Consider the following 23,589-nt stretch of genomic DNA (forward strand, 5'->3'; position numbering starts at 1 on the left):
GAGAGGGGGGGAGAAGAGGCCTGAGCCTGGAAGGAGGTTAAGGAGTTTAATTTTGCTCCTGGTTCATAGAACCAATAAATGCATCAGTGGAAACAAACTGCAACAAAGTTCCAATACTGGCTAAAACTGAAATTCAAGTTCAGACTTGCACATTCGCCCCTGTCCCCAGGCCCCGGGAGCTGCTCCTGCCCCAGAGAGGTGCTGAGGCCACGAGCTCTCCCACAGCACCTGTGGTGGGCAGGATTCCGTGGGCTCCCACCAGAACAGAGGACGAGTCCTTAGAGAAGGGGCTCCACAAAGTAAACTTTGCAACTTGTGATCCATGGAGATCCCGGAGGTTTTGTCCTCCCACGCCTGTGGGTTTTGGGTTACAGTCCTTTTTACTGGGACTTCAAAGCAAAGGAAATGCTTGAATTCTTCAACAAAACCCATTGACTGGAGTTGCTGGAGCAAGAAATTTGCTGTAAACAACTTGGCCCCAGCTGTGCTCAGCCTGCACACGTGGGAGGAGCTGTGGGACCCTGCAGGTGGGCACCAAAGCAGAGCAAACCCTTTGCACCCCACTCATTCCCCACCCAAACAAAACATCATGAAAATTTGAAAGAACAGAAGAGAAACCTTCCATTTTCAAGCAATTAGCGAAGAAAAAGCAGGAACACCATTGCATTCCACCTCAAGCAAGCAGTCTCGGAGCTCCTGCTCCCCCCGGGAGAGGGAGCAGCACAAAGGTTTGGCAAAGCAAAGTCCAACTTCTGCTCGGAGGCTCTGGGCAGTTCCCAGGGGTCTGTTCCAACAGCACCTGGATCCGGAGAGGCTCTGTCACCTCCTGTCTTGCTGTGGGAGCTGCTCACAGCAAGTCACTCCCTGCAGAGGGGTCTGACACGTCAGCACTGCCTTCACTGCTGAGGGCTGGGGAAGGCAGCGCCCCTGACACCCACTTCAAGTGCGTTTTCCTCTTGGGAACAGAGCAGGTGGCTCTGGAATGTGTCCCAGCCCGGGCAGCCCCCTTGGCCACAGACCAACAGCCCTGCTGAAGGATTTCCCCCCAGTGCTGACAAATCCCCACGGCCCTGCAGGAGCAGCTCCTTCCTCAGGGGTCACAGCTGCTCCCTCTCCCCGCCGGAATTCCGGCACACAAAGCTGTGAGGACAACGTGCACCCCAAAAATTACACAGGTCATCTCACTCTGAGACTGAACCAACTTCCTTCACCCCTGTTCTTTGATAGTAAACTTAAATAGTGCCTTGCAAGGAATCAATTCCTTTGTTTTTCTGCATCAAAAAGCCAAATGTTGTGGGATTAAGTGAGAATGAACTGGACTAAGTCTAATACAGTCTCCACACAAGGAATTACCGGTGGAAAAAGAAATCTGAAGGGATTTCTTTACTATCCTGACCCTGTTCTTGAGGGGATAGTGAGCTGTACCCCCTCACTCCACAGGAGGAAATCCCTTCTGCACCCCTGTCCCTCCCTCCAGGAGCCAGCAGAGCCCTGAGCCCTCTGCCACCCCTGTCCTGTCACTCCCCAGGTGCTGAAGTGACCACCCTCCTTCTGCCATGTCCCTTGGTGAGCAGGACTGGGCAAGAACACAACAAGGGAGGGTGAAAGAAGCAGAAACCCCAACATGGACCCTCTCTAGATGTCACCATGGAAGGTGAAGGCTGAAAGGATGAGGAGACACAGGATGTGTCTCTCTCCCCCAACATCTGACCTTGTGTTTGCAGGCTGAGCAGTGCCCTGGCTCAGTGCAGCACTGCCAGAACACAGCAAAGAAAACTCCTCCTCATTCCTTCCCTGTTTGTCTCAGCCAGGCCTCCCTCCCTCTCCCAAGTCCTGTGCAGTCCCAGCTGGTCTCAGTCCCTGGATCAGACCCATTTGGCAGCGATGTGACCAAACCTGCCCTGGTGGTGCTGGTGCTGGTCCCTGCTCCCTGGCAGTGCCAGCACTGTCAGAGCTGGAACAGGGGGTTGTATTTCCTGATCTCCTGCAGAAGATGAGCCTTGTCCATGTTGGCTTCTGCAAGGGCCAGTTTCATGGTCTGCAGCTCCCTTTGCAACTCTGGCACTTGCTTTAGCTACAAGAGACAAACAGAAAACAAGGCAGAGTTTCCAAGGTGCACAGTGACCTGCTCAGAGGAGAATCAGAGCAGGAGCTTTTGAGATGAATTACATATGACACAACTTCTCTTTGTGGGAACCTCTCTATTCCTGTTTTATGAACAAGGATCTGGATACAGTGGGAAGATGGACCCAACCAGAAAAACAACCAGGTTTCTGAAAGGGAACAGGAAGGTTTATGCTGGGCAAGGTGCCCTCACTCCTCAGAACTCACATAAGAGGAGGCAACAGGCTGCTCCCCTGGGCACTCCCTTCCTGCAGCTCACCACACCTGCCAGGGACTGCAAACACATGAAGGCCAAAGAGAATTTCCAGCCCCCTGCCAGCTCCCTCCTTGTCCAGACAGCAACAGGCAGCAATGACTCACCTGCAGCCCATGTGCTCCTGCTGCTGGGGCTGCCAAGACAGACTCTGCTGGGGCCTTTTGCCCCTCAGGAACTGACACAGGTTTTTCCTCTTTCAGTGACTCCTTCCCCTGGGGAGCTGGAAAGCAACAGAACACATTCAGGTGTGGACATTCACATAAGAGGGCTCTTGGCACAAAAATATTTTTTTTCTTCTCTCCCCCCCTCCTTTTTAAGCAGGGAAACAAAATTCTCTTTTCCATTTTAAAATGAAGAAACTAAAGCAAGGGAAGAGGCAGAAAGGAGTCCTGACTGTGTGTGCTCAAGGAAATACCAAGTATGAATTCCCACACTAGGAAACAGAGGCAGGGACTGCTCCCATCCCAGAGCCCATCCTTCCCAGCAGCAATCATCATTCAGTTCCAGTCTCCTCCAGCACAGCCTGAGGGTGCAGAGGGACAGTACAACCAGCTCCTGGATGTTGCTGACCTGTGAGATAGAACACACCATCGTCCCTGCGCCTCACGACAACGTGATCCACTGCCAGGGTGATGGGGACAGGGCCAGGGGAGGTGGGGTACACCCGGGGGCTGTCATCCTGGCAAAACACAAAGCAGAGAGGAGATGAGCTGCTGTGACAGCTCTGGCCCTCTGGAAAGGATTCCCCTTGCCTGCACCCTCCTCAGGAGCAGCATTCCTGCCCAGCAGCACTGCCAGAGCTCACCAGGGCACCCACCCACGGAAGGGCCGGGCTGCATGAACAGGCCTGCACGTGAGCAGTAATCAACAGTTCCCTTGGGTTCCTCGTTCATCCCTAAGGCAGTTTTTAGAAGCAAAACCAATCTCAGGAAAACAGAAGTTCTACAGAGGCCCCTAGGAACCCCATGGGGTCCCTTCCCAAGCAGAATCTTCCAAGTGAGCTCTGCCCTGGCTGCCATCCCGGGAGGAATCTCTGGTTCCCCACACACTCACCTGCATCGTGATTTTGGCATCCACCACCTCTATCTCCATGGGGATCACCTCTGGAATGATCTCATCCTCGAGGAAGGGGCCCAGGCTGGTGAGGGAGGACACGCAGAGCTGTGTGTGGCAGCCCCGCAGCAGCACCCGCAGGAGCCCGTTCCGCTCGGCCAGCGGGGAGTGGGCGGCGGCGGCGGGACCCCCGTCCAGGCGCAGGCACAGCTGGGGCTGGGGCGGGCTGGGCACGGGGTCTGCAGGCTCCTCCACACCCGGGGCTCCTACAGCTGGAGCAGAGAGGTGTCACTGCACAGCGGGGCACCAGCAGCCAGGACTAAACCCAGAAAGGGCATCTTGGAAAGCCCATTTCTGCCCAGCTGCAGAGAGCAGCCAAGCTCACAGTGACCTCAGTCTGACGTCATCTCTCACGTGAAATGAACCCATGTTGGAGCTGCTTTGGGGTTTGTTTACTTAGGGGTTCAGTTACCTTTTTTTGGGGGGTGGGGGGTTGATTGTTTTTGGGTTTGGGTTGGGTTTAGTTCAAATTTAGCCCTGGGGAGGTACCCTAGACCAAAAGCATTTTTCTCAGAGCAGGAATAACTTCAGGGTTTCCCTAGAGAGCTTTATTCACTCTTTTAATTCATTTCATACAGCCTAGCAGAAATTAAAAAAATCCCAGTCAATGATTACTAAGCCCCACAGAGCCTGGCTATGCAGGCATTTGGGAAATATCTTTGAAATGCAGATCTGAACCCTCACAGCTGAGCTGTATTCAGTCCTAACCACCCCAAACACTGAGGTCCCAGTTAATGGAATATTCCCCAAGCAAGGCTCCCGTAAAAGCCAGTTCTAAGAGCAGAGCTGTAAAAGCAGCTGAGTTCCAGAGCAGTGTCTCACCCACGTAGCCACGCAGATACTGCCACATCCCCACGTTGTTCAGCTGCTCTGGAACCACGTTCATCACTTGTACAGCCACAGACAAATCATCCCCTCGTGCCTCTATGCCACAGTTCACCTCATTCATCTTCAACACGAGGACAGACACCTGAAACAGCCACCAAGAGCTCATTGATTACAACAAACATCTCTCTGGTTCACTTCCAGATCCACTCAGGGACAGAACCCCAGTGCCAGACTGACCAGCTGCAGGCTGGGGTCTTCACTCTGGGACGTGGAGCTGTTCACCTCGGGGGACAATCCACCCTCATCCTCGGCCACCAGGCTTGTCCTGCTGCCTGAGTTGCCGTGGGCCTGAGGAAGCTGCCTCGAGGAAAGAGGGTCCAGGCTGGGTTCTGAAATGAAGTAACAACAAAAACAACTCGATTCCACTTCTTTTTCTGGTTTTGAGAAGTCCTGATGTCAGCATCTGCCTGAATTTCATGGCCTCTCAGCCTATACCATCCTCTGGAGAACTCTCTTCCACTTCTCTGACGAGTTTAAACAATACAGAGTTGAAGTGAAAGATGTTCAGAGTATTCTATATCCAGCCAGCCCTTCCTAAACCATTCCTAAACACTCCATACCCCCCTCCACTGGCACAGTCATAGCCCCTGCTCTGCTGTGGCCTCAGGACATCATGTTATGTGCAGGGTCACCCCCCCACTCATTTACACTCCTCATCTCAAAGAAACAGCACCTACGAAAGGAGAAGGAGCCACTGGGGGGGAACTACTGATGGCCTTCAAAAAGAAGGAGGAGCAAAAACAATTCCACACGAACACAGCACGGAAGGGTTGCCCATGGCACAAAGCTGTTCATCACTGTGAGAGGAGAGGAGAAGCCAAGGGCTCCTACCAGAGTCTGTGAGCAGCACGAAGCCGTCGCTGCCGTCGCTGTCCATGGACAGCCCGTCCTCGGGGCCGCTCCCGTCCACGGACGTGGTGTCGAAGGAGTGCTGGGACGGGGTTCTCTTCATGGAGAAGAAACGCATCCGGCCCCCGCCCGGGGTCACTGCTCCCTCCTCTGCTTTGGGCACAGAATCCCTGCAAAAAACCCAACACAAACTGGTGATAAAGGCAGACAGCTGAGCCAGCAGGTTAAATGGATATTGGGCTGGACTCTGACCTCTTGCAAGTCAGACTTTAGTGTCCTCAGACCAGCCCCAGGAGATGAAGACTTAACTCATCTCCGACCCAAAGGACATGGGAAGAGGAGGAGCAGTTCAGTCTCTGTTCCCCCTCCTGCACCCCGGGAGCCCATGGTGCTCACCTGGCTGGGGGCAGGGAGAGCATCCTCTGCACGGTGGAGGTCATCCTGTCCCTGCTCAGGCTCAGAGCATCCTTGGTGAGGGACATGGCCTCCTTGGTGAGGTCCATTGTCACGTGCAGAGCCTCCTTCGTGGCGTCCTTGGTGATGTGCAGAGCACTGGAGAGCTCCACCTCGATGTTCCTCAGTGGGATGAGCTCTGCCTGGACATCGAGGGCGACGCCTCCGCTGCCCGAGGGCTGCGCATCCGAGGTTGGGCTGGAAGGGAGAGCAGGGGGGCTCTGAGGTTGGCTGCTGGTCTCTGCTGGTCTTTCTGCTACCAGGGCTTCCACAGCTTCATGTGCTTCCTCTATCAAGCCCTTCTCCTCTGTGCCCTTACCACATGGAGCTGCGCTCAGAGCTCCGTCACTCGCAGACCTTGGGAGTGACTCTGGCAGGACACTGGCACTGGTACTGCCGACCTCACTGTCCTCTGGAAGCTCCGAGGAGCTGCACACTCCCTTCTCTGAGCTGCTCTCTGATTTCAGCTCCTTCTCTTCGGCCACCAGCCCCTCCTTGCTGTCTGAAGGCGAGAGCTCAGACTCGATCAGGCTGGTTGTGTCCGAGTCAAGGGATCTGCCTTCCAGGACAGACCCTGGAGCAGGGTTCATGAGCAGGGCCACTTCAGCACTGTGGAACATAACTCCCACACAAGCAGACATGGGATCTAAAGGACAACCAGTCACTTCCTGGGTATCTTGGGCCAGCTGCTCCTGTAGTGTTTGCAGAACTTCCTTCATCCTGAGCAGCACCAAGTACTGGTAGTGGTTGAGCCGAACTTTGACATGAACAGATGAGGACATGAGCACATGGATATCAGCAGAGGCTTCCAGCTCTTCACTGTCTACTCCATCATCAACTTCACAGTTGGATTCTCCCAAGACATCCATTGTTTCTGGGGCCTTGTAGATGTTCTTCAGATCCTGGTCAGTCTTTGATCTTTGACAAACGCCGTGTTCTCTGGAAAGGTTCTCATTCTTTGAGTGGTTGCTAAAGCTGGCAGAAGGCTTGATTTTCACCTCAGAGGCAGCCAGTTCCTGTCGTTTAGATATCTGAGCTTGCCTCCACCTCTTGGGCAGGCAGGCCCAAATGGAAAGGGGAAAAGGGTCAATAAAGCTGAGGGCTCTGCCCTTGGAGCTTTCAGCCCCCTCGAAGCCCAGGGCAAGCTCAGTGAAGTTCACAGACCACAGATCCTCAGAGGCAGAGGTTTTGTGGAGCAGCTGGGGCAGGCCCGGGTGCTTCTGAGGCCTGTCATCCACCTGGTAGGCGTGGCGCAGGAAGAGGGTGTGCAGGAGGCTGAAGCTGCCCTGGGCCCGGGGGAACTCGGTGTAGCCGGAGTGGAAGAACTCCGAGCCCGCGAATCTCCGGAAGAGGCTCTGCAGGTCCTGGCAGCTGCAGGAGGGGCCGTGCCGGGTGTTGGTGGCCGTCACCTCCGACGTGCCAATGCAGAGGCTCTGCGGGCGATCCCGATGGTCCGTGACCTTCTTATCCACGGGGATGTTGAGCTACACGGGGAAGAGAGACGTTGCCTATTCTGCATGAGAACCTGAGCACCCCCTTTACTGCCCACAGACCAAACAGAACGAGCACAGGTGGCAGACACAGGAAAGTCAGAGCATTTGTTTCCTCACTATGTCCCGGTCTCATGTTCCTTCCACAACAGGGAGGGAGAGAACACTGAAGGCTGGGAAAGGGAGGGAAGGAATGGTACCTTCAGGCGGAAGCCATCCAGTCGGACATCGACGTGCTCATCACGCTTCCCTGAGTCCTCCAGCTTGTAGATGGCTTTGAACTGCTCCAAGCTGCGATAGAGATCCAGGCAGAAGAGATTGATCCAGAGCACACTTGCTGTGTCCAGGGTGAGAATCAGGCCGTTCAGCTGCACGTACAGGTTCGGGCATGGAACTGGAATGGAACAGATCAATAAGAGCAGAAAAGGGCCCTCAGGTCTCCGCAGCTCAGTGCAGAATCTGCACTGACAGCACCAATGCAGGGCCTTCACCACCCTGGGAGACTATTTCTGAAAGGGAGTAGCTGTGGTGCATGCAGGGAAATGAGGTGTTCCAGGTCTCCCATCAAAGCAGCTGCAGAGTACCCAGAGCACCCCACGGCCCTGCTCCAGTGCTGACCAGTAAGGCAGGACCCAGGAGCTGGGCAGGCAGCAGCTGCTGCAGTTCCTTCCTGCTCACGGTGTTTTGCAAGCACAGCTCTGCATCCACACTGTGCACAAACTTTATCCCACCTTCCCACAGGCAAAAAAAAATTTAAAATTAGGAAGGCAAACATCAGGAAACTAACAACGATGGACAGAGAATATCTAGGGTTTAACACACCTAAACAACTAAGACTGATGATTCTTAAGGAAACTTATAAAAGAAGGTGCTAACCTTGGTGTATTACCTGGAAAGTCCTGATTGTCTGGGAAGTAATACTCCGTGAATTCAATATGGATTGCAGAGACCTGGTCAGGGAGTTTGAAGAATTTTCTACTACATGAAACCAAGGTGGAGGGTTTCTTACTTTGTTGCCCAGCTGTAGAAACCTGAAAGCACAACGGAATGCAGCTGTGCAGAACTCAGACATGGCAAACCCAAGTGTCCCAGTAACCCCACAGTCACCTGTATCCAATCCACCTCATTTACACATCAAACATAAGCTGCTTTCAAATAAAAATAAAATTTTCTTCTACTGGCTGATATTGCCAGCTCCTTTCCTTTGAGGGAATTTGGTTCTTTATGTCTCCTGTCACTGCTAGTAAGAGCCATGACAAGCAGAATTAGGTGACATGAGCAATTAGAATGAAACCTATTACAGTTGTCTGCAAGATCTGCAGCACATTGGTAACTCCATTGTAGTATCTGGTGCTGCAAAAAGCAAAACCAGCTCTTGCAGAGCATACAGGGCACAGGGGTGTAGGGCCTGATCCAGGATAGGGATGCTCTGTCCCAGGTCAGAAAGCCTGAGGTAAGACTTATCCTCTGTCAAAAATCCACATCCTCATGGACTTCTCAAAGCCATGGGATCTTTTATTGAGGGCCTGCCTAACACTTGGTGCAAGCTTAGATTTGAACAGAGGGCAGAAACCTGCGCTTATGCAATTTCCTCTGAACGTGAAAACTCCCAGCAGTTCACACTTGGGTGGAAAGTTTTCCGTGCAACATCCTAACGGGGTCTGGGCTCCCGGGGCAGGGCTCGGTTCCTCTTGGACGACACGGGATCCGAAGGATTTACTTAAATCATATCTGATTACATTTCTTTTTTAAAAATGCCACGGACACCTCCGGACCCTGCTCAGCCCCTACCTGGTGCACGTCCAGGTCGTCCACGCGCACCAGGACGCAGCTGGAGCGCAGCCGGTGCCAGGGCGGCTGCCGGAGCCGGGGCAGACTCGTGGGAGGGGCTCGGCCTTTCTCCGGGGGGCTCCTCTGGGGGCTCTGGGGGGTGTCTGTGGGGACAGACAAGCAGAACCAGCAGGGTTTTAGTCACCTCCTTTCCATCAAACTCCACCCTCAGCACCGACACCTACGTGCTTACTGAGCAGAATGAACAGCCCCAAAATTAGAAACAGATGAACACAGCTGGGCAGGAAAAAAACCTCAGGACTTTTGAAGGAAGAACACTGTGAAAGATGAGCCTGCTCTGTGGCAAGAGAACACATTCTTCAGCCAGGTCTTAAGTACTTCATTTCATCCTTATAAACTCACTTACGGAGAAACTCAATAATAAGCCAGGAAAGGGACCACTGCAGCCCATCCATCCTTGCTGCAGAGCTACCCCAGAATGACAGCCACTTGCCTTTGACATTATATTTATGATTTTTCGAGTACTATGGATTTCTGCATCAACAAATCAGCCTGCTCAACTGGGGAGGAGCAACTAGATATTGCTGGATGGAGCAAAAGTGGTACCACCTCCTGCTTCACTAGTTTTATCAAATACCATTACCTGGTTTCTTTTTGAAGGGGGAAAGTGGAGTCCTGGCAAAGGCAGGGTCCATTTCTTCATAAAGCTTCTCAATCTTGCTTTGAAATTCACTGACCAACTTCCTTGCCCACTGTCCCCGTGTCTCCATTGCTTCACTGTACCTCACCCAATGCTTGCAGGCATCTCCTGTGGGAAAGCAAACATCCTGGCTTTAAAAACTGAGGTTCCTTTCTTCTAGTTCTGCCTGAAGCCATAGAGCAGGACTGTTCTTCAAACTCTCTTTATATCCCCCTCCTCAAGTTGTGAGGCCACAGGCTCCTTACCTGCCCTGTGGAAAGGATAATAGTCAAAAGCCATCCTCCTGAAGGTCAGCTGGATGGCACCTCCCAGCATCCCATGCTTCAGAGCACCTGTGGGAAATAGAACAAAGAAAGCAGTGGTCAGCCCTGCAATTTGAGTCCTGATCCAGGAGAAATCACAACTACATTGCTCTGATTGGCACCACTGACTGACTGACACCGTGTCCAGGATCAGGGTACCATCTCTAGAAAGCTGCATCAAAATCTTGTCCTAGGCAAGGACACCCAAACACAACCAGCCTACAAGTTTACAGGGTAAGAACCAGACCTAGAACCCCAAATCCCAAACTGCAGAACTCCATCGCTTTCCAACCCCCTCCAAGACAGAAAACCACTGCCTGGGGTGATGTTTTCCCTGCTGCTGCTCTCCCCACCTGCCTCCCGGGCGTGGCTGTCGTCGCAGATGTGCAGGTCCAGGCGGGAGATGAGCAGGTGGTACGAGGACTCCTTCATGTCGTGCTTGTCAAAGTACTGCCCGATGCTGCTGGGGCTGGGGCTGCCCCCAAAGGGCTGGGCCCAGGACTGCTGGGCACTGGGAGCAGGTGGGGTCACCTGTGGGAGAGAGACAAGCTCGGTGAGAACTCAGAGAGAGGGGAAAACAGAGAGGGCATTATAATGCACTTAAGCAATTTATGCCATCTTCCAGCCTGTTTATAGAAACTGAATTGGGATTCCCTTTCCTATGTTTTCATGAGCAAAACTCCTTGTCTGTGGCTCTGCCAGCTGCAATTCACTTCTCTTGAAAGATGCTTTAAGACTGCTGGGCAAAAAGAGCCAAATATTCCCAATCCCTCCTATGCAATCTCACTGTACCATGTGCACATCTCTGCTTCCCCAGAGCTTCCGACTCCAGCTGCAATATTCATCTTCCCTTTTCCTTGACTTGGAAAACGTATTTTATTGGCTATCAATCCCACTCCTCTGGTCACTTCATTGCTTCTCATCAGCCCACAGTCCATGTGACACTCACCTGACACCAGGGAAGCCCATGTGTTCCCAACAGGGGATACCCTGTGAGCATGGCACAGATGCCACAGAAGTACAAACTATCCCTTTTCCCTGGCAGCCCAACTTCCAAACTCATTCACCTGTACAGACTCTGGAGCCAAGCTTTTCCTCTGCTGAGCAGATTTCTCCATGGCCTCGCTCAGGGACTCAGCATATTTCATCATTGCCTTCAGCTGGGAGTCCGTCAGCACCCACAGCAGGTCATCCAGGAGAAACATCAGCTTGGAGGCCACCACATTGCAATCTTTGGTCTGCAACAGCGAGGAGACAGGGACTTCAAAAACTGCCACCACAGACAGAGACCCTTCATAACATACAGAAAGAAGGGAGGCTGCTCTGAAACTCCTCTGGGATGTTATCTGCTGGATGTCCACAGCACCTCCTCTCAGGTGGAAAGTGGTCAAAGAGACCTTCTCTTTAGGAGGCAAACTGCTCACTGGTTTAAAATTGGGGGAAAAAAAAAAAGGGAAAAAAAAAGGAGATAGTTTCTTTTTTTTTTTTTTTAATCATCACATTTCCACTGACAGCTAAAAATCAGGCTGCCAGGCTTTCAACTCCCAGTACGGAGCTGACAGCTCTCCTTGGGATGTTCAAACAGATTGAAAAACTCGCTCCATCCGTGATATCCTCCCCTGGAAATAAACTGCTTTGACATTTGGTAAGGACACAGCTGTCTCTGACAGAAAACAGGGAGTGACACACCAGCTTGGGCTCCACATTTCTGAAGGGAAAGAAGGGCTGCTGAGGAATGTGGGAGGAAATATCATCACTGTACCAGGCAGTGAGATTGTGTCCTGCAGAGCATGGAGGAGACTCTCACCCTTCTCTTGAGAGAGATCTGGATCCTCCCCTGGTTGGTGATGAGTCTCAGAGGAGTAGTGACAGGATCCTGATCACCATTGTCTGTGGCATCTGCTTCTATCCTCAGTGTCTGCCAGGTGAGCTCTTTGAATGTCAGAACCTGCCCAGGAGGAGAAAAACACTGAGAATTTCACAACTTCAAGGATTAAAAAAAACCCACTCAGATGATGTGAAATGAAACAAGGCCACACAAAATTATTCACCTCTGTGATCCCAATACAAACCCAATTCAGAGAGCAGCCCGAGGGCCCCGAGGTCAGGGTGGTCCCAGTGGGGGCTGTGCCAGGCAGGGCAGGACAGTGCTCACCTCTCCCCTCTGGGGGTCGGTGATGCGGGTGAGGCGCAGGTCGCTCTGCTGCCAGTTGGGGTTGACACTGTAGCCTTGGAGCTGCCAGAGCTCAAAAGAAGCGTGAAAGGCCTTGGAGTGAATCTTGATGGTGATGGAATTGACAACAATAAACATCCCCTCCACGACCTTCTCAGCAAAGCCATATTCACTGCAAAGAGAAGAGCCCTCCATGGCATCACCCATCAGACAACAGGCCTGGCACAGGTAAGGCTCACACACAGAGGTTTAGAAGAAACATCAGAGGCACTTAAACCTGAGTGCAGGGAGGTGACTCAGGGAGACCAGCAGCCCCCACAGCCCAGCAGGAGGTCAGGGAGAAGCCCCAGGGCTCGGGGTCTCACCTTTGGCCGGCAGCCAGAGCGATGGGGGACTGTCCGTTGGGCGGCCGAGGCTCCTCACACGTCCTCATCTCCACCTCCACCTTGTCCAGGTACTGCAGAGACACAACGTGGGAGCCTTCAACACCACACTCAGCCTCCAGCTCAGCCCACCAGCCTGGGGTGTGAGACTCTAGCACAGGGACAACCAACTCTGGAGCCTCCTGCCTCTCCAAGAGTCTCATGTGTTAAAGCTCTCACACCACCAGTGCCCAGATCAGGGTAACCTGAAACCCCACAAGTGGGGAAAACAAACAAGAAAAACGGGCACAAAGTTGCCCTGGACTTCCCTGAGAGCTCGTCTGGCTCCATCCTGCAGTGAAATGGGGATCTCATGAGGGGGCACTCGTGGCCAAAGAGGACTGTGCTCCCCATGTGCTAAGGGCCTGGAGGACTCAGGTCAAATGAAAATTTGAGCCCTTCATGGTTTCCCTCTGCAGAATTTTTCTCAAGTAGAAGAGATTGAAAAGAGTGAGGAAGAAAAGAAAGGGACAAGAGAGGCAACATTACCAGGCAGATTGGGTGTGTTTTCAGCTTTGTCCACTGGATCTGAAATGGTAAAGTTGAGGTTACAAGGGTTATCTTTGAATTGGAAAGTTTCAGAAACTGCAGGAAACCACCTGAGTCCAAACTTTGACCCCTGTTTCTCTGAGAAATGTCCACAATGTCTCACTGTATCCAGGTCAAACAGAGACACAGACAAGACATTCCAGACATCAGATCTACAAACCCAGATGAGCTTTTGGATCTCAGATATCGTCACGAGTAATAGATATTCTGCAGGTCAAATTCTGTTATGGAGAACATTCCTGGCCTTGCAGAGTTTACACCTAACTGCTGCTGTTACTGGAAGTCAGGCAAGTCTTTTGAAGACTGTGCACAAACCAAAAGGCTCCATTTTATTTTCATACAGCAATGCTCACTCTGCAGTTCTTGTAGGAGGGAGAACAAATGTTTGTTACTAAACTAAGCAGATCTGACTCTAAAAACAGAGCACATCAGATGAGTAAGACAAACTCATTTTTATTTGTCACTTGGCAGAGTAGAACCATATTTCTTTTACAGAAACTCTCTTCAACATCCTAAAAACTTTCACATTCATGGAATGCAACTGTGGTTAGTACCAACTGCAATTAAGCGACCTGGCAGTTCATATCAGCTAAAAGAATTTTTTGCTTTAAAAAGTACAAGGAGGAAGAATTTACAAGAGTCCAGTGTGCAAAGTGCACAATCTCTAGGATCCTCCTGTGAACAGTAACTTTACCCATCTGAAGTGGGGCCGTGGGTGCAGCCCCCGCTCACCCTGATCGAGGCCTTGTTGCAGTAGACACGAGTGATGGCCAGCCAGGTGGGCAGTTCCAGCACATTCTGCAGCACCTCCTCATCCAGCTCCAGGTTGGTCAGCTGCCCCTGACCTTTCAGCGTGCTCAGGTTGATTTTGTCCGGGGAGAGATTCTTGGTAAACCTACAAGAGAAGAAAGAGGAGACTCTAAAAACAGCCCCCAGCGAAGCTGCTGAGACTGCAGGAGCATTTCAGAGCTATTTTAATACCAGAGTCTGTTTGCTGTTTCGTTAAACCCCTTCTGACATTTTTATACCCTAGGCATGTTGGTTGCTCCAGAAAAAAAAACATCTCTACACTTTGACATTTGAAGGACTTTCTTGTTTTAAACCAAATTCAACTCTGAGACACTGAAAGTTCCTTCTAAAGCTCTGGGTCCTGGAAACCAGCAAAACTGCCCTAGGACAGAACAAAAGAAACCCAAAGCCTAACTGCAACAGCTCAGCAGTTTTATCCTCCCAGAACTATGACATCAGCAGTGAACAGTTTAATTCTCTAGATTCTTTTCACCCAGGAAAGCAAGAGATCATCAGTGTTCAAACACACCCAGGAGGGTGGTGGAGGTCAACCCGGCTTCTCAGCATCTGTACCAAGAAACTGCACATTCTGGAGTGTGTTCCAGCAGGTGCTCTGCTGGCTGGGAGCTGCAGGGGTACACAGACTGTGTGATTGGTGCTGGGAGTCCTGTTGTGAGCACCCACAACCCCAGACACGGGGGAGAATTAGAGCAAACACCTCCAGAGGCAAACACGAGCATCCTTGTGTTGCATCAGAGAACCAGCTCTGCTGAAAGCTGATGGCATCGTGTCCACTTGGGATTGGGTACTAGGAATAAAGCAAACACAGCCTGGACAGGTAGGTGATACAAAGCCCTTAAGCTCCCAGGCTGCTGTGGGCAGGGATCAGCTCAGGGTGGGGAGCAGCTTTCTCACACCTGCACAGAGGGATCAGCCCCGGGGCTCAGATCCTCATCCCGGGATCAGCGAGCTCAGAGGGGAAGCTGCTTTCAGCTGGTAATGCAGAGGAAAGGCACAAGCACATGCCTGAACCAGGGCATCGCTTTTATTTAGTGTGTAGGTGTATCAAAAACACCAACAGTGGAAGAACAGCAAAGCTGTGAAACAAGACACTGCAGAGCCCAGCATGAAACAGGACCCACCTAAACCAAATAACTCTTTGTCACATCTCCAGGGAAAGGCTGCAGAAATCCTGCTGAGCAGGTACCAAAACCACCACCAGTGCTACCAGACTCTACAGAAGAATCCTTTCACGAGGCATTCTAGATGCACCAAAATGCAACATTCCATCCTCAAAGCAGAGCTTACAGTCCTCACCAACGTTTGGGACAACAACAGCTGCAAGTTTTGGAAACAAAAATCTCAAATGGAAACAAACACTTTGTTTTAAACCACAGCCCAAATTCCCAGGATATGTTGCCTATTGCCAAACCCCACCCTCAGCTCCTGCCAGGTACAGGAATCCAAGATCTTCCATTGGAACAACCTTCACGTTTGAGCCACTCTGACACCTGCAGTGACATGGGGCTTACAGGGGGCCAGAGTCCCTGCAGACCCGGGGCTCACACGTGCCAGGTCTCCACTGCTTCCCGAGAGGAACCACCGTGGTCAGTTCTGGGGAGCAGGAGCAGCAAGTCCAGACAGTGGTGGATGTTTGCTGGCAGCTCACTCCATTCACCCTCAGCCACAGCATCCTCCTGGCAGCAGGGACTGCTGGCTTAGAGAAAGCAGAATGAAAACAGTGGCTATTGGGAAAACTGACACGGGAGGATATTGGCACTTTTTTTTTTTTTTTTTTACAACCCAAACAGAAGCCAAGCAGCACTGAGCCAGCAAACTCACAGGGCAGCACTCCTTTAGAGCCTGCTGGGATTACTCTGGCAAAAGTCAACCCTGAAAATCTATTTGCTTAATCATCAGCTTGAATACATATCAACACACGATGTCACTGCTGAAAACGACTGCCCCATTCCTCAGCCTGCATATCCAGAGGCCACAAACCCACTGACTGCAACAGGGAGTTAGGCCCAGTCTGACTGCTGGCCCAAAGCCAGGCCAAAATCATAGATAAATTTATGTTTACATTTGTAGCTGTCTCGCCACACTGTCTCCAACCAAGCAAATGCACAGACAGACAATGTCAGAAGACATCTGAAATCATAAAACTTCTCCTCAGATCCATGTCTCATCACCCTGCTGCCACACAGACCAGGAACCCTCTTCTCATGTATTCAAGGAAGGGGCTCTGGCTCAGCCTCCTGCCCACAGTTCTCCAGCCACCACCCCCAGCTCCACACGTGCATTTCTATTGATACCCTCATCACTAAGGCTGGCAGAACTAATTAGCTGTACACCAGCAACCCTGATTTTGCTCAATGACCAGCATCATCTCTTGGCAGAAGTGACACCAGCCACAGCTGCAGCAAGTAGCTGGAAAATCCCTCCAAACACAGGTAAGGCAGGAAGGGGGAACTGGTGAGCTCCATGTGAAAACAGCCCAGCAATGCTGAGGGTCCAGGAACGGCTGCAGATCCAGGTTCTTGCCTTCACAAGAGTCACAGCAAGGGAAGAAATGAGGATTTTCTGCTTTGATTTGGAACACAAATATGTAATTTAAGTAACTGTGGCAGAAGGACAGCAATTGGACATGGGAAAAAAAAAACCTCAACAACTATATTCTGACCAATGCAGATTTGCTTCTTCCCAAAACCTTTTCCAGTCTTGCCTGGTCTGGTTTTGGACAGGGCATTTAGTGGGATCTCCATCTTCCTTGGGAATCTTCTACAATTCAAAAATCTCTGTGATAGGTCATTTCACCTCATGTTCAAACTTCTTATCTCAGGAGCCACAGGGCAGGTTCACTCGGACAAAATGTTCACAACTGCTAAAAGAACAGGTCAGTGACTTCCCAAATCAGGGCTACTCTCAAGGAAGGCAGCAGTGGAAGCTTTAACTGCAACACACGTGTCTGAGGATTAACTGAAAAATAACTTGGAAGGAAATAAAACTGGGCAAGTGATGAACACTTCTGTAAAAAGGGAAAAAATAGCTGCCTTGGAGACACACAGGAAGAACTAAAAGCCTTTTGAAGAAGAAAAGCCATTTTACTTCCTCAAGGTTTCCTGTAAGCAGGGCCCACTCTGCCTGACAGCAGGCACTGCAGACAAGGGCAGAGCTGCAGGAGGAAGAGAAACACGCTGAATTAGCAGAGGATGGGACTAATGATTGCACAGCACCAGATCTAACAGAGCTGGTGTCACCCCCACTTAGCACAAACCCATTTAGAGTTTAGGGGAATCCAATCAACACCAAACTGCCCAAGTGTTTAGGAGACAGAAAGCACCACATTTATAACCCTCTCTGTATCTCCAGCTGCACACTGTGCACAGCTCTGTGTGCCCCAGATATCCCGGGAGGCAGGAACACCTTCCCATGGGACAGTGAGGTCCCTGCACCATCAGCCCAATGGCTTCATCCTGCCCCATTACACAGCAAAGTGTTCCCACACACCCCAGTACCAGCCTGTCCCAGGCTCCTTATCAGGGTGCATTCAGGCACACTCACAGCCCTGTACACACAGGCCACTGCTGATGGCTTTACATTATCAGCTTTCTGTTTTTCCAGGCTTCAACTGCATTGAATGAAAGGCTGGACCTCTCAGCCACCCGAAGCCAAACACAAAACATCCTGATGAGTAATCAGTTGTCTTGGCTACACGTCACCTACTGCAACCCAACATGGCTAAGAGAAAAAGGCTTAGAATTTCAATTCAAAGTTAAACTTGCAGGGGAAAAAATCAGCATTTCCAAGCAGATAAGACAGGAGTCTGAACCATTACACAAAACAGAACATCAGTTCACTCCTCCTACAGCCTCCCTCAGGCCTCGAGGACCCTTTCTTGTCCCAAACAGAAATTTCTCCAAAGGGTTCTGAATGCTGAGATGCTCCAGACCAGGTGTGCTCCTGGGTCCACACCCACCAGCACCACATGGGGTACCAGGAGACCTGGAAAGCAAACCACGAACCCATCTGAGAGAAGAAGAGGCTTGGCCTCTGCCAGGGGCTGAACTCCACCTCGCTGAGGGGCTGCTTTACTATTTCTAGCTCCTCAGCTGGACACTCAGTGAAGTTTAAATGCCAGCTGCCCCACGCTCCCAAATCTGGAATGAAAACCCTCAGCAGCTGCCAGGGAATTTCCCAAGTCTAAACCTCAAGCAAATAATAATACACAAAAGGAAACTAGGAAGAAACATAAAAAATACATGCACTAGTCCAAAGCCCCACTTCTTCGTCCTGCAATCCAATCTGCAGTTCTGTTCCCAACCTGCAGAAACTAAAGGTTATTACATCACTCAGACTCAGCCAAAGACCTGCAGAGGAGGCTCAGGCAGTACAGGAGCAATGAGGAGAGTCCTGAGGACAGCCCCTTCCCACAGCAGAGGCTCAAGGGCTCTGGAGAGGTTCCACAGGGTCAGCACAGAGCTCTGCAGACCCAGAGCTGCTGGGACGGAGCTCCAGCCACATTTTCCTCCTGAGCTACTCAAGTGCAGTTTATTTCTGCTGCAACAAGCGTCTGTTTAGCATTCCAGAAATGGCACACTCCTGCCTCGAGCCGAGGGGAAGTGTTTGGAAGTGCCCTACACCCAGCAGCTGACACATGCTCTGTAAAACTGACCACTCAGTTCTCCTGGCAAAGAGCAGCACAGCAACCCTGACTTTGGAGGTTACTCTCTGTGCCCACTCCCTTTTCCCACCCTGCCTTGAACAAAGCAGTGGCAGGTATGTGCTACTTTACCTGTAGCTGGGGTTGTGTCTTGACTTGACATTAAAATTCCTTGATATTAAATTTTTTAAAAGTAAAAAATAGCCATCAAAATGTACTGGGAAAATAAGAAATTTCCAAATTAACACATTGAGTAAAGGGTTTGCATCCAGCCTTATGTGCCTTGCTGGGCACAGCACACAAGAACTCAGAGACAGCTCATGGCCAGTGGTTTGGGGCTGGTGCAGCCACTGCTGGGACCTGACAGAGCTTTTTCCTCATAAACTGCCTCAGGGTGTCCTGCCACGAGCTGCTCCATGCTCTGGACCCACCATGTGCTCTGGGGCACTGGGCACCAAAGGAACTGTTACTGGCCAAACAGCCCCCGCTGAACGGGGGGAACAGGGAAAAGTAACGGGGTTTTTATCAGTGTTTAACCGCTGGCAGCTCTGCGGTTTCACGAACTTGCCATCGCTGCAACAGCTATTTTAGGCAAATGATCACCTCAGAGATCATCACAAAAATTTCCCTCATCACCGAAGGAGGATATTAAGGCAGCTAAAGCCAAAATTGCAAACTTGGTCTCAGTTCTAGCAAAGAGCCTCTGTCCAAGGCAGGGCTCTTGCTGCCTAAGTCACTCATGCTTCTGTACCTTCCTCAGGCCATTCCCAAATGCAATTTCCTTGCTTTCCTCCTTACCCACCCTGCTCGTTAAATTGCTTCCAGTTAATTGATAATCAAGGTCAGGAAGCCGGGAGAAGCCTGAAGGTTGGTGGTAAGCACACGTCTCTTACAGTGGTAGCTCTTCCAAACTCGGAGGGTGCCCAGCAGCCCTCAGGAGCTGCACGTGCCATCCTGTGACTGCAGCAAGGGCACAGCTGCAGCACAGCACTCGAGCACGCAGCGATGCTGCAGAACACGTCACGGCGAGGGGGAAGCAAACAGAGCAAACAGGAACTCGGGCTCTGCTCTCTCATAGCGATGTCCAGGCTGCAGCACTTGGGCAAGAAATGGAAGCACGGGATCTCACTTGTGCCATTCCAGCCCCAGAGAGTCTCTCACCCCTGGCAGGGTGACCACAGCTGCAGTGGCCTTTCTCTGCCCTGCCTTGGCCTGAGTGCAGGACTCTGATGGTGGGGATGGACAGGGAGCAGGAAAGGACTCACAGTTCCGAGCACTGAGTTCCAGAACACTCCAAGGCCCCCTGCGGAACAGGCAGGGCTCACGGCACAGCGCAGGGCTGGGGCTGGGACCCGGCTCTCAGATCTTTGTGTTGGCACAGAAGTAGCACAGCTGTGTGGAAGGGGTAATGCCAAAGGCATCTTTAGGGCCAGGAAGGGATTCCGAGATCCTCATATCCAAGTTGGGAAGCAGCAGCCCCCGGAAGCCCACGCGGTCCCCGCTCAGCACACGCTGCGACACCCACGAGTTCCTGCTGCCAAAGGGATCTGGAACAAACTAAAGATACACCAGGGGCCCTCCCAAGCTCTTCACTTACCCACTCCCAGCAGCTTCGTCAGCTGCAAGGACTGGTGCAACTGCAAGTGGAAGAGGAGAGAAAGCAAGGCAACCTCGCCCAGAAAAACGGATGTACAATCCAATCCCTGGGAATGAGGGAAAGCTCCACCAAGGTGCAGCACTATCACAGGGAGCTGCACGAGGCTGTTTCTCCTGGCCAAGTACCTGACCTACACTGACAAGCACCACAGTGTTACACCCTCCCAGGCTGCTCCACTGGTCTGTTCTCTAGCAGGTTTTTTTAATTCTGTTTCTAAAGCCCATCTTACTTACCCAAAAAGGTGGCTCCATACTGTCCTGAGGACAGTTTGCCAAATTCACAGCCTGATATCCCCAAATTTCTGTGGTGCACATCTGTTACACATCTGCCTAGAGCAGCGGCTCCAGCTCTGTGCTCTCCTCAGCAAACAGGTCTCGTTTCCTGTGCTGGTTTTCCTCCCTAGCAACACCTATGCTGGTGTTACTTCAGCCAACTCCTCTCTCATTTCTCCTCTGCTTCCTTCTCATCCTTCTTTCAGAGATTCCCAGAGTTTCTCCTCAGCTGCAGTTCTCCAGGGCTCCTGTTACAGCGAGACACACTTGTGGTCTCCTTCCCCTGCATTCAGACCTGCCCCCAATCCCCAGCCCCACTGTTCCTCTGCTGACACCAGCTTTCATCTCTTCACAGCAGCAGGACTGCACTGCATTTCCTCTGGGAGCCATGTCCTGTGTGCTGTTGGATGCCTGGTACTCCACAAGCTCACACGCTTCAACACGTGTACCAAAAGAGAACGTCACAAAGCAGCTGTTAGAGGCAGCAGGGGATAAACCTTTCCAATGCAATTAAATAAAAGTAATTTTGGCAGGGATTTCCACTGCAGTGGTGGTATATGAAATAAGCTGGGGCAGTCGACTTGTGGATAAACAGCCTTTGTCCCTGAGAACAAGGATCTGCTGTGGCTGCACCGACACTGGTTAAAGAAAAAAGACAATGAGAAGAAGCTACTTTCAAACAAGACCAGGAAGAGGCAAAGGCAGCTCACTGATTTTATTTTAAAGCATTAGATGTGCTTCTGTGAATAACGACAGGCTGGTAAACACAACCACACACACAACCAGCAGCCGATGCCCAGGCAGCTGGCAGGGCCCCAGCCCAGAGCAGGGGCTGATCCCCGGGGGCTCACAGGGAGCCCCTGACGTTGGGTTCCAAACACTCCCCCTGAGAACCAGCACTGTGCCTGCCTGGAAGCAGCAAGAAGTAAAAGCACCTAATCTATTTGCTTTTCCAAGCTAAATATAGGACAAAGGAGTGAAAGGCACAGATGGTGAAAGCTCCGCAACTTTTGAGATTCTCCTGCTCCAGGAATTTAAGCTGCTAAAGCACACACAGGCTGAGCCTTCCCAAATACCCTCAGAAGGGAGCAAAGCCCAGCTGTACCATCGCCACCGGCCACCCGGTCACACACGTGACACGGGATCACACCTCACTCACAGCTCCCTGATCCTGCTGCCCCTCTCCTGACTGCTCCTTGCAAATCTCCACGGAGAGAAGGAACAAAAACACACCCCGTGCAGAATCGACTTCAAATGGAGACACAACAAGAGGAACAATGAATTATTTCATATGCAAATGTGAGCACAAAATAAAGGCAGATTAATGATTCAGTAGCAAAATTCTTCCAGGCAAATGAGCATGGCTGAAAGAAAACCCAAAGGGAGGGTGAAGCCGAGGTATTTAGAGGAAACAAAACCAGAAGGGAAAAAACTTCATCTTCTTATACACCATTAAACTGTGTTCAAACTGCATTTCTGCAAAACATCCACAATCCTTGTGCAAGAGAGGGGCAGGATCAGCCCAAGCACCCAAAAGCCAAAGTCCAGGAGGTAAAAAGGCAGAGCTGCAGAATGTTTTGGGACTCTTTGTCCTCCTTGGAACCGCCCAAAGGAGACACAGGTGAACATTATCAGGCCCGATTGGAGGGGGAAAGGGGCACTTTGGGGCAGGAAAGTGCTGTAACAGTGCAAGGTAAGGGAGACCAAAAATCAAAATTAAGGAAAAGCACCAGCAAAAGTGTATTTATGTACAGAAAGAGAATTGTCCATGAGAACAACACACACAGGAGCAGCACCCAGGGATAAAGCCCAGCTCTGTTCCATCCTCCATTACAAACTGCTCTCACCCACCTCTCCATGGTATAAACAGTTCAGTGCCTCCTGACCAGGAGGATGAATCTGCACTGAGTGTGACACGCCGGTGTGAGGTGGAATGAGACAAAACTCGGAGGTGTGGGATGTCCAAATCCCAAACCCAATGCAGAATTCCATTTAAACCAGCACCCAGAGCAACTCCATCACCCTCTGTCCAGGACAGTGCCAAGGGAGCTGGAGCACCGAGCAACTGGTGACTCCGAGCACACAGACCCTGCACCGAGCCGTGGTGCCTGGGGACGGTGTGGGGCTCCAGACACCCCCAGGACTCAGCTGCAGGCCCGGAGGGTCGGGATTCGCGGGTCTCGCTCCAGCCCTGAAGCCACAGAGCCCGCAAGGGTCACTCCGGGCCCCTCGCTCTGCACCCGAGCGTCTCCAGCAGCAGAGACGGGAAGGACCCGCCCGGCCGCAGCTCGGACAGCGCAGAGGAGAAGCAGAGAGCGTTGCCCTCACCTGCCCCCTCCGACACGGCTCCCGCCCGTCCGCGACACCGGTCCCGCAGGGAGGCGGGACGAGCCCGCGGCCGGGAGACAACACGGGCCTTTTGTCCCAGGGCAGGGCAGAGAAGGCCCGGCCCGAGCAGGGAGCACCCGCTCCTGCCCCGCGCCCGCCCGTGAACCCACCGGGAGCGACGGAACGCGAGCGGCCCCCGAGCGCCGGTGCGGCCCCGCCCGGGCTCTGCCGGGGCTGATCCCGCTCCCCGCCCGCCTCCCGAACCTCCATCGCCCTGCCCCGCTCAGGGCCGGCACCGGGAACCGACACCGGGCAACCGACACCGGGCACCGGGAACCGACACCGGGCACCGGGAACCGACACCGGGAACCGGGAACCGACACCGGGAACCGGCCCGGGCTCGGACCCCGTGGGCCGGGCCCACTGCCCGGCACCCCCGAGCCCCGGACAGCCCCAGGCCCGGAGGCTCCGCAGCCCCCCGGACCCTCAGCCCGCTCCGGGAGCTCCCCAGGCCGCTGCCCGGCGGTCCCCAAACCCCCGCCCAGGCCCGGCCCTCGGCCCCCGCAGACCCCCGAGAGGAAGAGGAGGAGGACGAGGAAGAGGAGGGTGGGGAGCGAGAGCCTCACCGGGAGAGGTGCTTCAGGATCTGCTTCTTGATGATGCCCGCCATGCCGGGCCGGCGGGTCAGGCCCGCGGGCGGCGAGACCCCATCGCGCACCGCCCGCCCCGCTCCGCCGGCACCGCCCCCTTCCCGCTCGCCCCGCCCATCC

The 23,589-nt window shown here is 52.4% G+C and overlaps 1 protein-coding gene across 6 annotated transcripts; it reads right to left on the reverse strand.

Moving 5' to 3' along the window:
• Positions 1-32: 32 nt before the first annotated feature.
• UHRF1BP1 (UHRF1 binding protein 1) lies at positions 33-23,569 on the reverse strand. Of its 6 annotated transcripts, XR_004360885.1 has the most exons (22): positions 14,429-14,481; positions 13,843-14,005; positions 13,051-13,089; positions 12,505-12,596; positions 12,122-12,311; positions 11,774-11,914; positions 11,034-11,204; positions 10,320-10,497; positions 9,910-9,996; positions 9,608-9,772; positions 8,965-9,107; positions 8,063-8,204; positions 7,374-7,567; positions 5,627-7,167; positions 5,213-5,400; positions 4,559-4,710; positions 4,316-4,463; positions 3,434-3,705; positions 2,951-3,059; positions 2,485-2,600; positions 1,897-2,074; positions 33-799 (listed from the first exon to the last, which is right to left on the reverse strand). XR_004360885.1 is itself a non-coding variant. In XM_032710791.1 (21 exons), the coding sequence occupies exons 1-21, from the start codon at positions 23,487-23,489 to the stop codon at positions 1,949-1,951; spliced, it is 4,401 nt and encodes a 1,466-aa protein (XP_032566682.1). In that variant the 5' UTR covers positions 23,490-23,569; the 3' UTR covers positions 33-1,948. The 6 variants fall into 6 exon arrangements, 5 of the variants coding, with proteins under 5 accessions (XP_032566682.1, XP_032566683.1, XP_032566681.1 ...); XM_032710791.1 differs by lacking the exon at positions 14,429-14,481 and adding an exon at positions 23,446-23,569 and having other exon boundaries at positions 33-2,074; XM_032710792.1 differs by lacking the exon at positions 14,429-14,481 and adding an exon at positions 23,446-23,564 and having other exon boundaries at positions 33-2,074; positions 3,434-3,699.
• Positions 23,570-23,589: the final 20 nt, after the last annotated feature.

Source organism: Chiroxiphia lanceolata, chromosome 25, assembly GCF_009829145.1.
Source record: "Chiroxiphia lanceolata isolate bChiLan1 chromosome 25, bChiLan1.pri, whole genome shotgun sequence".
NCBI classification, from domain to species: domain Eukaryota; kingdom Metazoa; phylum Chordata; class Aves; order Passeriformes; family Pipridae; genus Chiroxiphia; species Chiroxiphia lanceolata.